This window comes from Plectropomus leopardus, chromosome 5 (genome assembly GCF_026936395.1).
Source record: "Plectropomus leopardus strain MGB_pleo_1.0 chromosome 5, ASM2693639v1, whole genome shotgun sequence".
Lineage (NCBI taxonomy): Eukaryota > Metazoa > Chordata > Actinopteri > Perciformes > Serranidae > Plectropomus > Plectropomus leopardus.
In genome coordinates, this window is record NC_142180.1 from 19,137,203 (window position 1) to 19,152,735 (window position 15,533).

The following is a 15,533-nucleotide window of genomic DNA, read 5'->3' on the forward strand; positions in this document are numbered from 1 at the left end:
TCCATTTCCCACATCATTTGCTGGGGGCTTGTCCACATCACGCTTGGTTTACAGGGACACTTTGTATATCTTTGGCCACCAAGGTTGAATTTAGTCTTGCAAGAGTGAGTTTGCCAGGTAGGTAGTGGATATGCCTTTTCTGTCTGGCAATAGTTGTTTTTGGATAGATGACTCCTACTCATACAATTTACAACTAGAATTAGAAGTTCTTATGAAGCAGAATGATAATTATTTTTGCATGCTTTCCAGATATGTGATACTGAAGAACCTGCTTTCATCTGACAACTGTAGCAACATAAAGACTGAACTCTTCATATCATGGCACCCAAGGCTACAACTCTGGAGGTAAAATATCTTCTCCTGGTGCATAATCTGTATATTATGAAGTGTTATATCCAATGCTAATTACAACATTATTTATAATAAATCTTCTTTGTAACTGATAAAATCATTTATGGTTTTAATGTCGTTTATCGTTTTGTGTAAAATAAATAAATGTATTTGTTGTTTTATTCTAGTGCCTCCCTCCATCAGTCGGGCCAGCTGTGGTTGTTTTTCTCATTCTTATACCAGGTAAGCTTTTTGGTAAGCACAACACAGCATAAGGCATAATAAAAAAATTAATGAAAAATTGCATAAAAAACATAACTAACAAGGTTGCATGGAAATGAAAAAGTGCAGTGGGATGTTAACTGCATGGACATTCATACAAGGTAAAAAGTATCTGCATAATCATAAGGCAATAACAAAAGCCAATTCAAAACAAAGGAATTTCATGTATTTATAATGGGACTTTAATTTTTGAATCCTACCATCAGCTGTGTGCAGTGCCATTGAAGTAAATTGCTCTCAACCAAACCAACCTGCCCTTCTGGAGGCTCTGACTCCAATCTTTAACCTGAGCTCCATACGACCTGTCATGAACATGACAACCTACACCAACGTCAACATATATTTCACCCTGTATGGAATCCTTGGAGTGGTACGTTTCACAAGATAAGATAAGTAGCATTATACAGCATTATACAGTATATGTAGTGCGCACATGCACTTTGCCCAAGTATGTGGCACTACTTTTAAAATTAAACTTTTGCAGATGTTCAGTGAGCCATAAAGGAGCTTAAATGTAGAATTATTTTTAAATACTTAATACTGATTAATAATAAATTAGCAGGAGAGCTACCTCTCCTATCAATCTGCTGCTGCCTCCAATCAAATGTAACCTGAATTAAACCATGTCTGTATGTTTCTGTGCTCAACTGCGACTTCATTTAGGATTTGTATGTTTTTGTGCCTTAAAGCAGCTCTTTTTATCTCACAGGATGAAAAGGCTCAGCTCTTGCACACTTACCTTTGGCTCCATTATGTATGTACTGTGATCATCTATCTTCATTTCTCAGTCAGTGATGCAGGGATAATTGTGGGATTATTTTTGTCAATGATGCGATGATTTTGTGTAAAATAATTGCTCTGTGCACTGACTGCAGTTTTCTTGCTTTAGTGGTGGATGAATGAGTTTGTCAGCTGGGACCCAATCCAGTGCGGCAATGACAAGATTTCTCTTCCCAGAAAAAAGTTTTGGGTGCCGGATATTGTAATAAATGAATTGTGAGTATAAAGTATATATTGTATATATCAACCATGTTAGACATACACCGTTTCTTCACCATTTTAAAGGCTATATAATTTCTCTTAAATTTTACCAAATGTTATTAAAACAGGAGTTTATGGTGCATTTTTAGTTTTTTTGTACTCAAGTGAGTATTACCAGCAAGAGGTATATGTGGAATTGTATAAAAATAAACTGTGTTGCCTGTGTTTGTTGTAATGAAGGAAAATGTCACACATTACAACAGAGTGACGGAGTGAAAGGTACCATACACTAATTTTACAGATATTTCACTCATAACTCCTCTACCTGTTCTTGTCTTGCAGTATGGATGAAAACACAGCCCCTTTTGTCCCATATGTGTACCTGTTTAGCAATGGCAAGGTGCACGATGCTCAACCAGTCAAAGTTGTCAGCTCCTGTAATCTCGATATCTATACCTTCCCCTTCGATATACAGAACTGCACTTTGACCTTCAATTCCTACATCCACTTTGGTAAGGCTCATCACCAAATGTCTCATATAAATGTCTCATATAAAGACTTCTGTATGTTGGTTACAACAAAAGTGTCCACTAAATGTAAATGTAAGAGGCATGAAGTACTTTTTGTCCCTTGCAAATAATGATGCACCATGACAAAAATCTGCTGTATTAGAGATATTAAAATGATCTTATGATCCTTATGGTTGATGATCATGTGGTAGGAAGGTATCTTTTACACTTATCATTAGGTGTTTACAGTGACGAGCTAGAGACAGAGAACAATCAAGAATAAAACATAAATAATATTAATTTTGTGAAACTATGAATTCCTTTAAGTCTGCAATGTGGATATGTAATGTGACTTTACAGGTGTTATCTATTTCTTTTTCTCCCCAGCAATGGATTTACAGATTACCCTGGGGAAGCGTGCAGATGAGATCACAGAGCACTCCAAGAATGTGATGACCACCATGGGGGAGTGGGAGCTTCTGGAAATCACCTCCCACAAATACCACAAACAACTTGACAAAGGAGGTCATGTTGATGAGCTTGCATTTCATGTAGGTTGGTTGTAAATCCTGTAAACTGCAGTAAATAGACCTTCAACTGCATTTTAATCTCAGATAAAAACAGTGTTCATTTGTATTGAATGTCGAGCAGTCAAACAATTCATTTTAAAATCGGGATGAAATGCAGATTTTCACTTTTTTTTATTACACATTTTCAATTCCATTATTTTGCACTGCAAAACAAAGTCTTTATTGACAAAGTAACCAAAGTCTTACAAGATTGTCTTGATAAGGAATAAAATGACAGCAAAAAACTGCATGGGAGTAGCATAAAGTGGGCACGTCTGTAAAGGGGAGACTTATGAGTATCCACAAAACCCATTTTCATTCAGATATCTTGAGATCAGAGGTCAAGGGACCGCTATGAATTGACCAAAATTGTGCCTAACTTTGGAGCAAAATGCAGTCCTCTCCCCTCTCCCGGGGCATGACATGGTTGGTGCCACCGAATTCCTTAGATCCTCTGGTTTCAGATGATATCAGTATCATCACTCTAGCTTTAAAAGGCAGTCCAGGACAGCCGCTTGAAGACAGGAATGTCAGCTGGCAGTTCACATGATTTGAAAAATTACAATGTTAATGCTCACAGCCCTAATTTAAAGCAAGCAAAATTATGCTGTGAAATATTATATTATATTACTTTATTATTCTGCCTAAAAAAGTTGTATTCATTCAACACACTTGGACAGTTTTCAAATGTGTGCAGAGCTGGTAATAACCACATCGTTTTTGTTTTTTGGGTTTTTTTTCCCCTCTGCAGATCAGAGTGAGGCGCCGGGCCACCCTTTACGTGGTGAACCTGCTGATCCCCAGCTGCTTTCTCATCACAGTGGACCTCTTCAGCTTTCTGCTGCCTCCACAGAGTGTGGACCGCTCCTCCTTTAAGATGACCCTCATCCTGGGCTACACTGTCTTCCTGCTCATCATGAACGACCTGCTGCCCATCACCGGAAACACCATACCTCTCATAAGTCAGTGTTATTCAGAGTCTGTATTTTGTTGGACTTGTAGTTAACTTTAAATGTGCTTGTTGGGTTCAGCAGTTGCTTTAGTTGTTAGCGAAGGGCATCACACATCTTTTGACTCAATGGGAGACTTAAGGGGCCTATGGGGCACAGGCTGTGGTGCCAAATGTGTCAAGGGGCCTCCTAGTTCCCAAATTAAAACATACCAACAAGGAGAGACTCAAAATGACCACAGAGAGACACAAAATTACTTTTCAAGAGACAAGAAAGCACAAGGAGACACAGTCTGTGTGTCTTGCTTCCATGTAGGAGGGGTAGTGGGGCCCTTTGCATATGTGCCCAGGGGCCAATTGTGACATGATCCGCTCATGATCACTACGTAAGCTGCTGTGCAAGGGGTGTAGACTGCCATCTATTGTATCATCAGTGTAAGTGTAAATGTAATGATCATTTAACACAAATCAGTGAATGAGACTTATTAGTAAAGGCAACATAGAGTATCTGCTATCTTAAACAAACTGCTGTCTCGTTGAAATGTTGACATCTCTCAGTGGTTTCACATGTTCAGTTAATTTCAGCCTGCAGGGTACATGTGGATGTGTCGTCCTCAGTGGACATCAAAATGAAAGAGCTCACAGTTTTTTTGTTTGTTTGTTTGTTTGTTTGTTTGTTTGTTTCAGAAAAACTCATTCTTCCAAAGATCTTATGCATGTGGGTATTTGGGGCAGGTCAAATCTGCTGCAATTTTGATTCCATACGATAAACAGATACTGTAAGCAAATATGTTGAGATTTATGAGTAATTTGCATTTGCATCTCCAAAGAGGTTACAGAGAGGTTTTCAGCAGCATAGGCAGCTGTTCACTATACTGAATATGCAGTAAATAATCAAACACGTCCCACTGTCTCTCAGATGTGTTCTTCTCCATCTGCCTGGCTCTAATGGTGGCCAGCCTACTGGAGACAATCCTCATCACCAACCTGCTCTATGGCTCTGGTGACTTCTCTCCTGCCCCTCGCTGGGTTCAAGTGCTTGTTCTGCAAATTCTAGGCCGTCTCGTTTGCATGTCTCGGAAGAGTAAGGAACCAGAAGATTCAGGTAATTATTTTCAGAAAAGAAATTTAAAACAGACTTAATTGCAGTTAATAATACATCAAAAGGATCAACATTTTTTATACACCACATTGAAGTAATTGATATGATCATTTTTTAAATGTCAACCTCTTCTTCCTTGATAACTAGACATGAAACCCAGCACTGTCGTGCCACAGCAAAAAGCAGGGGATGGGCTTCCAGGTGAGAGAGGGCCAACTTTGGAGGGCAAGGCTGTGCAGGAGCTGAGAAGCCTGAGCAGGGACCTCCGGGCCATCCGCCTCCAGGTGGAGAAGCAGCTCGGTGGAAGCCAGAGCTCAGAGGAGTGGATCCAGGTGGGTTTCATCATAGACCGCCTGCTGTTTGGCCTCTACATCCTCTTCATATCAGTCAGCTTCATAACCATCATCATTATCTGGGCACAATCATACAGTCAGTAGACAACTGATGTCTGTTTTAAAGGGCTCCATTTATGTAGCTAGTGACTCAAACGTTTGTTGAAATTTGGTCAATAGATGAATATTTTGTTGTTTTGTTTGAGTTTAGGCATTAATTAGCACTCTAAAGCTGTTGTGCTAATGTTGATATAATAACAAATCATCATATCATATAGGACATTAATCTGACTCTATTACATTTAATATATGTAGTTCTAAGCCTTTTATGTTATATTGTGCAATTCTAAAATGGAGGAACCCATGTATACAAAATAAAATTATTTCAAAAATTTCATTCAGTTTTCGATTGACATTCATTTCAAACATAACAATCATGTTCGAATTGTTTTTTAAATTCATTTAGACACAAACTTTGATTCTCATATTCTTTTGTAAAGTCACATTGTAGAAATCAGAAATCATGTAATTCATTACACTTAAAAGGGTACACTGCCAAAAGTAGTTTCAAGACATTTGGAACATTGTTGTAGGAATGAATAAGGCCAGGCACGGATAATAAGCCAGTTCTATACTAATCTTCTAAACTTTTTTTTTATTTTGAAGATTAATGCTATATGTTGTTAGTTTTAAAGTAAATATCTTGCTTTTAACTATTTGAATACGCAGAACTCACCAGGATATAAGCAGGAAGTTAAAAATAAATAAATAAAGAGTATCTTTGTCTGCTTTAGATCATGTTAAAGAATTTTGTAAAAACATGTAAATCTGCACAAAATGAAATCACTTTATCTGGATTTATATTTGATATTGGGATTCAGGGTTTTGCCATATTTTTCAATGACCTTAACTTTAGATGTAGGTCTTTAAATGCTCTCACATTAACATGCAAAAAAACATTTTTAAAGTTTCCACTTCTCTAGATCATTTACCTCCTAAATCATAATAACTTTACAGGACAGCCCTAACAAGCAGCACACCATTCAAACTAACAACCGCTTTTGACTTAATGTTAATGTTTTTAGTGCTGCCCGCTGAAAGTCAAGCCTTCTAGGGTTCTATTCATCTTCATCTCTGTCCTCATGCATGGTAAGTACAGCTCCCGCTGTGTGTTACAGTAATATAAAATTCTACTTCTTATTATTATTGCACAGTGATGATTCAAGTCAGTCTGTCCAGAGTCCAATCACATGAGGGAAATCAAAAGTTTCGACTACAATAAGGCTGTTATGTCTCTACTTTAAATAGTTTTGGACACAGAAGCAGACTCAGAGACTAATGAGTAACGAGATGGTTTTATTAGGGGTAAGCAGGCAGGCAGAGCTCGACTGGCATTGTGGAGATTGCAGCAGGAGTAAAGAGGTTGGGTAGGTTGGCAGACACGGCTTAAAGTTGAGACAGGATCCTTAGTTAAAGGTTTTGGCAAGGCCATCTTTGATGAGGCAAGGTTTCTAAGAACAAGGGAAATGAAAGTTAGCTCACAGTTCACAATAGCTCGCTGCTAAAGCACAAAGACAAAATGTGGCATAAACTTGGTCCAGCCGATTACCAATACCACATGTGGCAACAGGATAATCTGGCACTGAGTGAAGTAAAGTCTGGAGCTCTTGTAGGACTGGTGATGAGTTGATCAGCTGCAGCTGTGCAGCAGTGTCAGGAGAGCAGTGTGAAGCCACACCTTTAACTGACACACACACACACACACACACACACAGGACAGACAGGGGAAGACACCAGGAAAACATGAAATGGAGGACACATAAGGGAGCAGGCAGAAAAGACTAATGATGTCACAGCCTGGACTGTGACAGAGGCATTATAGCAGTTAAGCAACTTGAGGCCACTGTGTGGAAAAAGTAGTGATCAGTGTCACTCATTTAATCAATTGATGTGATCTAATCTTTCTGCAATTTAAAACTCAAGATTTTTAAGAAAAATATACTAGTTTTAACAGCAAAGTGAAGCTGATCTTTCAATGTCTATGTTGCAAAGTCCAAACTCAGCCTCACTGATTTTAACACGTGTAAAAGAGTTTGTGTGGGTTCGAGTTGTCCCAATTTGGCAATGGTATGAGGGCTGTTTCACTGATTATTTGAGACCTTTTCACACTCGTTGTTAGTTAGATTTGTGAACATTTATCCATCGGAAAACTGAGACTGGCAGATCTTCTGGGGGGTTTGGTCAATGACCAAAAAAATCTCCTTCCTCAAACTCTCCAAACCAACTTGACTCACCATTACTACAGTACAGCTTTTGCCTCTCAAGCTGTTTCTGGATGCATACTTTAGGCTGGATACTTAGTTACTATACATTCTCTTGTTTTTGAATTTCATACAGTTGGTAAAATACCTTTGCTTGCTTTTAGTTGGTGCAGCCAATCTTCTCTAACAATATAATGACGCGTTTCTTTTTCCTTCCGTAGCTCCGTGCAGTTCCGTTATGCTGAACTGCTCTCGACCTGACCCACAGTCCCTGCTGGAGGCTCTCCAACCAGTCTTCAAACTGAGCTCCATTAGACCTGTTGTGGATATGTCAGTCCCCACTAACATCAGCATTGGCTTCATTCTGTTTGGCATTTTGGGGGTGGTAAGGGACATTACATTAACCTAAAAACCAATTAGCCATTTGGCAATGGTTGATTGCTTCAAATTATAGAGACTGTAATCAACTTATATCAACTTATTAATATTCACTTTCGTTTTTTTGTGCATTAAGCATCACTGTGATTATATCAGCCAACAGGGCAGTTTCACTGGTTTTAATCTTTATGAGTTTCTACATGGTCTTTCCATTAAAGAAAATGCCTGTAAAGAAGGAATGCATATGACTGAATGTTGTTTCTTTTTCAGGATGAGAAGGCCCAAGTCCTGAAAACATTTATCTGGCAAGAATTAGTAAGAGCTTCTTTTACAGACAACTTCTACGTTTTGGGGCAGATCCTATCCTAAACCAGCAAGAGAACTCTAGCTACTGATATAATCAAATAAATAAACAAACAAAAAACTAATAGCATAATTTGTTATTTGCAAAACTAAACAAACAAAGACAAAACTGCTGATTCTTAACCCTGTTAAAATGGGGTCACTTGACATTTCAAAGTGTAACCAGCTGTCCACGTCAAATGAGCTTCAATATAACCACCAGACATCGTTTGAAATCGGCTATGCTGTATGTAGTCAGCTACATTCATTTTCTGTTTGTTTGATTCGTGTTGCAGGAATGGAGAAATGAGTTTGCCAGGTGGGACCCAGAACAATGTGGTTCTTCATGGATTACAATTCCAAGGAAGCTGCTGTGGGTACCAGACGTGGTCATCAATGAATTGTAAGTACCAGATCCTCTGTAGAGGATTGATTGGCCTTACACACAATATTGGCAAAACTGCTCTCATGTCTTTATACCTATGAACATCACCATCAGTATATCACACATAATCATGAGCCAGTAATTCATGTATAACCCATGCGATTGGTAAAACTGTAAGAGTAAGGAAGGAAGCAGTTCACAGATTGAGGCAGGCTGAGGTGGTGGATAGGTTGTAACATGGGAGGTGAAGGTGCAGAGTGCTAGTGGCATTAGCTGGTTAGCAGGAGGTCCAGGATCGCAGATTAGCCCAGATAGCTGAAAAACAATAAAATGGAGATTTCCACACTGTTTCTTTATTCTGCAGTATTTACCATGGACCACACATGCCATGGCAGGTGTCCATGGCACTGTATTATTCAATAACATGAGCAGTATAATGTGGAAATATAACCTGCACCTATTTGGTTACTCCTGAGAGTCATCTCCTGTTGATAGTGGTCAGAGTAGTGTAGGGACTACAGTGTCCATATTAGGACATCCTCAGTTCTCAGAGTCAGGTATCAGACCTCAGATGAAAAGGCATCAGGTCTGAGAAAAAACTCTGTCAGGTGTCAAACAAAACAGCCTCATGCGAAATTGCCTTCAGGTGTCAGACAAAGCGGCATCAGGTGTCAAATAAAGCCGCATCAGGTGTCAGACAAAACTGCCTAAAAAAAGGGCATTAGACAAAATGGCCTCAGAAAAAACGGCCAGTGTCAAAAAACGGCTTAATTTCTTTATACATTTTATTGAAAAGTAGACATTTCTAACTGAACAATATGAATTTAAGCCTCAACTTGGCAATCACAGAGAATGTTGAGCCTCAGCCCTAATGAGCTGCCCCCCCTCCAAAAAAGTGCACTAATAGTCAGCTTCTAACGGGCCGATCACACCGATAGGCATCACTAGTGAAGCACCAGCAGCAAAACCATTTTTCTATGGTACAGTGTGCCACTCCTCTCTTGCTGTTGCATGATGTGTTTTTTGAGCATTTTTTGCTTGCAAATTTTTAAAAAATATTTCAACTTTTCTGCTCAAGACTCAGGGTTGCACCATTAAGTTCAGTTCAGTTTTGAGTATTAACATGTAAACATTTTTTCTTAGGCCATTTTGTCTGACACCTGAGGCGGTTTTGTCTGACACTTGATGGAGTTTTTCCTGCGACCCGATGCCTTTTTATCAGAGGTGTGACACCTGGCTGTGAGACGTGAGAATGTCATAATATGGACACTGCAAGTGACACTGTGTGCTGACCCCTCAGCTGTAGTATATCACAACACAACAAAAAGAAGGACACCTTATGGCGTTGTTAGGCATTGCAGTAATATCATAAATCTGGCTGCAACAAGGTCAGCAAAAAACACATGACTTTACCACACATTACTTTTCCCAAGGACATTGGTGTGGAGACCTTCCCCAAACATAACCTACATAACTTTACGTTAAGTATCTAATGTCATTTTTGGGGTGCCAATTTGTAAGATATCATACAAAATGTTACAAGGGCATTTCCGGAGTGCCTGTCATACAGACATTGACAATATGCTGCACTGGCCTTACCATAACTGAGCTCAGATTAATAGCCATACTGGGAAATGTTTCTTACTGTCAGAAAGTTATTGTTTTATTTCAGTGTGTTTTAGCTGACTGCAATTTGGTCACCTTTGTTATATTAAACACAAACTTATGTTTAACTTAAAACTTTTCATTTTTTTAGCAACATCAATAATTTTTAATTTACTAAGAAGACTTTTAACAAAAATAATTTAGTAAAAGTGTATACTTTCCCAATGTAGATATTTGTGTTATTACACACAAAGAGGATATTACTGATCATATTCACTGGCTTCTTTGTATTTTCTCATTCTACAGTATGGAGAAGAACTCAGCTCCGTATGTCCCATACACCTATTTGTTTTCTGATGGACTGGTTCTTGACAAACAGCCTGTAAAAGTCATCAGCTCCTGCAGGCTCGACATCTACACGTTTCCATTTGACATCCAGAATTGCAGTTTAAGCTTCAACCCCTACATACACATTTGTGGGTAGAAACCGATCCACATTGTACTCTGTCTTGCACTTACACAATACGTGATACATAAAGTTTTTCATTTTGTTTTAAAAGGAATGCTGTTGATAGGCATTTTTATTATTCATGTCATAACAAAAGCATTGACTACAATATATTTTCCTTTCAGTAAGAGATGTGCGGCTTGACCTCTCATCAACTGTAGAGGACATATTAATGTACTCAAAAGAAGTGATGAAAACTATGGGCGAGTGGGAACTGATTGGTCTCTCAGTGAAGATTTCTGAACTACCATCCTGGAAAAATGAAACATACCATGAGATTCGCTTCTTTGTAAGGAAATACTGTATAGACTGTAACGTTATGTTTTTTGTTTTTTTTTTGTTTATGTTGTTTTTCTTTTTCTTTTTTTTAAGCAAAAGGAAAGATGAGTTGAAGATACAGAAGAAGGAGTCTAAGACTAAGGGTTAAATATAAAAATGAAATCGTGAATCCACACATCAGCATCATATGGCCATCATCATACAGAGTGATATGAGCATGAACGCTGTCTATAAAATCTATTACACTGTCAGCATTAAACACTCTACATATTAGATTTTCACATCAAAAATTGACAGTACAGACTTTCATGCATGTGTTGAAATGGAAATTCTGTGTTTTAGGATGTATTGTAACTTTCACTTACTAGATGTTCTTAATTGTAGTGATTTTGTATAGGCATTTGCAGATTGTTGTGATTAAGTGTTGACTTAAAAAAAGATATTTCCAAGCATTTCAAATATAACAAGACTTCTAAGAGCCCTATAAATATTCATAAAACTGACAAATAGTCAGACTTCTTTTCTTGGGCAGTCCATTTAGTTCTCTGCTCTATACAAAGCTTAAAGTGAGGTTTACCAGCTGCTGTTTATCCATCAACACTGCACAGGTGTCAGTGAGACGCCGGGCCACCCTCTATGTGGTGAACCTGCTGATGCCCAGCTGCTTCCTCATCACAGTGGACCTCCTAAGCTTCCTGCTGCCTCCAAAGAGTGTTGATCGCTCCTTGTTTAAGATGACCCTCATCCTGGGCTACACTGTCTTCCTGCTCATCATGAATGACCTGCTGCCCATCACCGGAAACACCATACCTCTCATAAGTCAGTTGACAATACCTTTTACTAATGCAAGTGTCAGTAGTAGCCAAAAATTCTGAAAATTAAATGATGATTATGGTCATAAAGTAAATATAATGTTGACTCCCAGTTGTTTGGGTTTGAATTGGAATAATGATAAACTGCAGTTTCAGTTGTTTGTATTACTTTTACAGCATACAACTTCATTTTAGTTAATTCTCACCACTCTTCTAGTGTCATTTTCAGCCAAAGCAGGTGGCAGTTTTCTGTGAAAACTGTATAAAAACCCACTCCACGTTACCTGAACAGCATCAAATAGCAGGCACACAACATTACCAACCTGCTGATGAATATAGTAGAGATTTTTTAGCAGTTAAAGTGACAAATATGTCGCTTTAACATTGTTTGAGACAGAGATTAAATGCAACTGAGACATCAGAAGAATATAGATGCAATTTATAGTGAATGCTAATGTTACTCTGTTGCTCCATTTTTGCTGGCATGTTCGCCACATCAGCTTGAGGTGATATAACGGTATCTCTGTGTTGTATGTTATTGTTTACAGCCTGTTTCCATCTAGTCAAAAATTTTCTAAGTGCAGTTTTAAGCCTTAATGGATTTTTCTGTCTGGATTTAACTTGCAGGTGAAGCAACTTTAAGATTTTTTTTAAAAAGAAAAGCTTCAATGAGCACTTTTTACTACTGTCTCAGATGTGTTCCTGTGTCTGTGCCTGTCTCTGATGGTGGCGAGTCTACTGGAGACTACCCTCATCACAAACCTTCTTTGTGGCTCCGCTCACTACTCTCCAATTCCTCCCTGGGCCAGAGTGTTTATCCTTCACATCCTGGGCCGCCTGGTAGGGCGTTCTCCAAAGCCCAGAGATCTGGAGGACACAGTCATTCAAAATCCTGAAGCACAAGGTAGTATTTAGAAAATTCTGCAGAACATCCTTACACAAGTCCATAAAAAAATGAGAACTTCTGTCACCACTTTCCTCATCTCCTCTGCCACAGAAATGAAAGTCTCCTCCATGGTGGTGGAGGACAGTGAGGCTCCAGAACAGGGAGGACCACTGGATGGGAGCAAAGCTGTGCAGGAGCTAAAAAGCCTGGGCAAGGAACTCAAGGTCATCCGCCTTCAGGTGAAGCAGCAGCTGGATGGAAGCCAGAGCTCAGAGGAGTGGATCCAGGTGGGTTTCATCATTGACCGCCTGTTTTTCGGCCTCTACATCCTCTTCATATCAGTCAGCTTCATAACCATCATCGTTATCTGGGCGCAGTCATACAATGCATCCTGATTCAGCATTTAAGTATGTATGTTTTTACATATTTTGGGGAATTTTAAATTTTTATTTGTAAGTTTGTCATATTAATTGTCAGTTTTGACTTTGCATGGAGGAATGTTGATGGTTGGTTGGATTTTTTGAATTTGAAAGTAACATGTCACCACCTTTCACAATTAATTTGAACGTTTTGTGTTATTTTCTTTACTTAAAATGATCCTGTTAAGAGTCATTTTTAGGGCAACTGCATCCCTAGTGATTTTATTTGTCCATATCACTGTTCCTGGAGTCCAGGGCCTTATTTCCCAAAAACTTCTAAAGGATAAGATGACCGTTAAATCAATTTTTATCATCTTGAGCAACGTATGAAGGTTTTATTGTTTAAATAAAAATATTTGCTCAAATTTAAAATATCCATTCATTGGAAAAGACAGATGGTCTGAATGTCACAAGAAAATGAATAGGAAAATACTGTTCTGATTTGATTTTCTAATATACAGTTCAGTTTATAATCCATTCTATTGATTGTGTAGACAGAATATTTATCTCAGGAGGTTTTCAATATAGTATTTTATGAATATACTTCAGAAATTGAAGATATTCGTTGTAGTAGTAGAAAGTAGAAACCCACCATGGCAATATATTGTGTTTGTGTTTTTGGAGCATAACTGGGTTCAGGTTCAGGTTCAGGTTACTTTATTTGTACCTGTAGGCAGATTTGGTTTGCACTATAAAGTGCAAGGCATCAATTAACACAGTTGTCAGACACCACAGACAACATACTGGATGAAAATATGACAGAAAGATAAAAGATAAAACATAAGAAAGATAGAACAGATGCCCCAGAGCTAATCAAAATGTTAAATATGTATTAAAACCCAACAAAAACACTAAACTACAAAACAAAACCTTAAATAAAGACAATCTAAAAAAAATCATAAAAACAGGCTCCAGAATTATCTTGTGCAATGTGCAAATTTGAACAATTTTCTAAATTTTTTTTTTTCTAAAGTATCTTAACCAAAGACAGTCTTGATGACACTGATAATTGTAAATTAATGAGTGTCTAGTACCGCAGGAGTGGAGACACTTATTACTTCTACTTGCTCATGGGAAACAGGGCTCAGGACTGTACTGCCCTGTAAGATGACTCACTAAGACACAGATGAATAAATTTTAAGCATAACCTGTCTCAATACATCATTTGCATTGAACACTGATGTAGTACCACTGTAGAAGTGCATGCATTTTGAGAGTAATAAAACAAGCTGCCATTGTCTTAATGGAAATCATCTCTTGTGCATCTTTTTCTCTTTACATCTGATCACAGTCAGATTAATTAGTGAATTTATCTGCAGAGCAGAAGCTTAGAAACAGCTGTGTAGATTCTATGAATATACACCAGAGAGAATTTCATTCATCGTTGCTACGTTTAAACCAGTTTACACTGAAGTTCTGTTTACCTTTTTCTTCTCTGTTTGGCGCACATGTGAGTACTGATGTAGACTCATTGCACGTTGAGGTGTGCATTTACAGTATAATCTGCTAAAATAAACTCAAATGAATTTAAAAACAACATCAATATCATCTTAAGGGCATTTTAAAGTCAACAAAACTCACTTCATCATTCATTATCCTTTGAGTTAGCAACACTGTTATTTTGACAAACTAGACATGCATGTAGGTAATTCAGCTGTGAATTGAGGTGAACCAATTAGAAAAAGGATTTACTATTTTCTTGGTTGACATTTTTTTTGGCGCACTTGAGAAGGAACTATAGAAAACTACTGCATCCTGTAAAAAGCTTTTCAGATATTAATCATCTGTCTTGGATGGATGGGTGGATTTTCCCTGCAGACTCACTGCCCTGGAGGTGTGTAAAAAAGCTGCACATTCCTGTATACATGTTCGCTTATAGTTTTTCTGTATGTTTTCTATATGCTAGTTTTCCTAAGGCTATAAGCAAGACAAGTCCAGGACTGCACTTTTTAAAAATAATATGCAGCACTAAGACACAAGTGACACACAAACTGGCCTTCCTTTGCCTTAAATATTCATGTCCATATGTCATACAATTACAAAAATCATGTCTTGTGTGTAGCTTATCTATATGAAGTGTGATAGAAGAGTGATTAGAGAGTGTTACCTGTGGGCTGCTGGAGTTCAGTTATCCCCACACATCATTTGACGAAAAACTTAGGCAAGTGACCATCCATCATAATGCCTGCTACTTTATTTCATTATTTGGGTTTTCATTGTATGATTATTGTTGCAGAGGCCAGTAGCAGTTGAATATAAATTTACCAGTTGAGGCTGTATTTACTTCATTCGCTAAGAAAGCCATAAATAAAAAGACTTGTCAATTAATCTTCTTTGAGAAGGTAAGAGACACTGGATGAGATAATTGAGACTGAGAGAAAGAAAGAGAGGAGGTGAGGGAGACGAGAGATGAAGAGCAGGTACCTCCTTGTGTGCCCAGGCCAGGATGAGCATTATGTCCCTGTGCTGTTTAATACAAACAAAAACTGATCCAATTCAAATAAAGTCATTACAACAATTATATGTATGTTCTTTGATAGTTACAGTGGTTTGGTATTTACCTTTAAGTTCAGTTTAACAACAACACAAACACCTGACATTGTA

At 38.1% G+C, this 15,533-nt stretch overlaps 1 protein-coding gene across 1 annotated transcript; it reads left to right on the forward strand.

Annotated features, from left to right (window-relative positions):
• Positions 1-13: 13 nt before the first annotated feature.
• Positions 14-14,066, forward strand: LOC121963321 (uncharacterized). Its single transcript, XM_088077664.1, has 19 exons — positions 14-345; positions 519-573; positions 819-982; positions 1,322-1,366; positions 1,502-1,608; positions 1,936-2,105; positions 2,490-2,653; positions 3,423-3,633; positions 4,540-4,725; positions 4,870-5,054; positions 6,140-6,203; positions 7,537-7,700; positions 7,964-8,008; positions 8,332-8,438; positions 10,332-10,501; positions 10,659-10,822; positions 11,421-11,631; positions 12,319-12,528; positions 12,622-14,066. The coding sequence occupies exons 1-19, from the start codon at positions 319-321 to the stop codon at positions 12,903-12,905; spliced, it is 2,733 nt and encodes a 910-aa protein (XP_087933790.1). The 5' UTR covers positions 14-318; the 3' UTR covers positions 12,906-14,066.
• Positions 14,067-15,533: the final 1,467 nt, after the last annotated feature.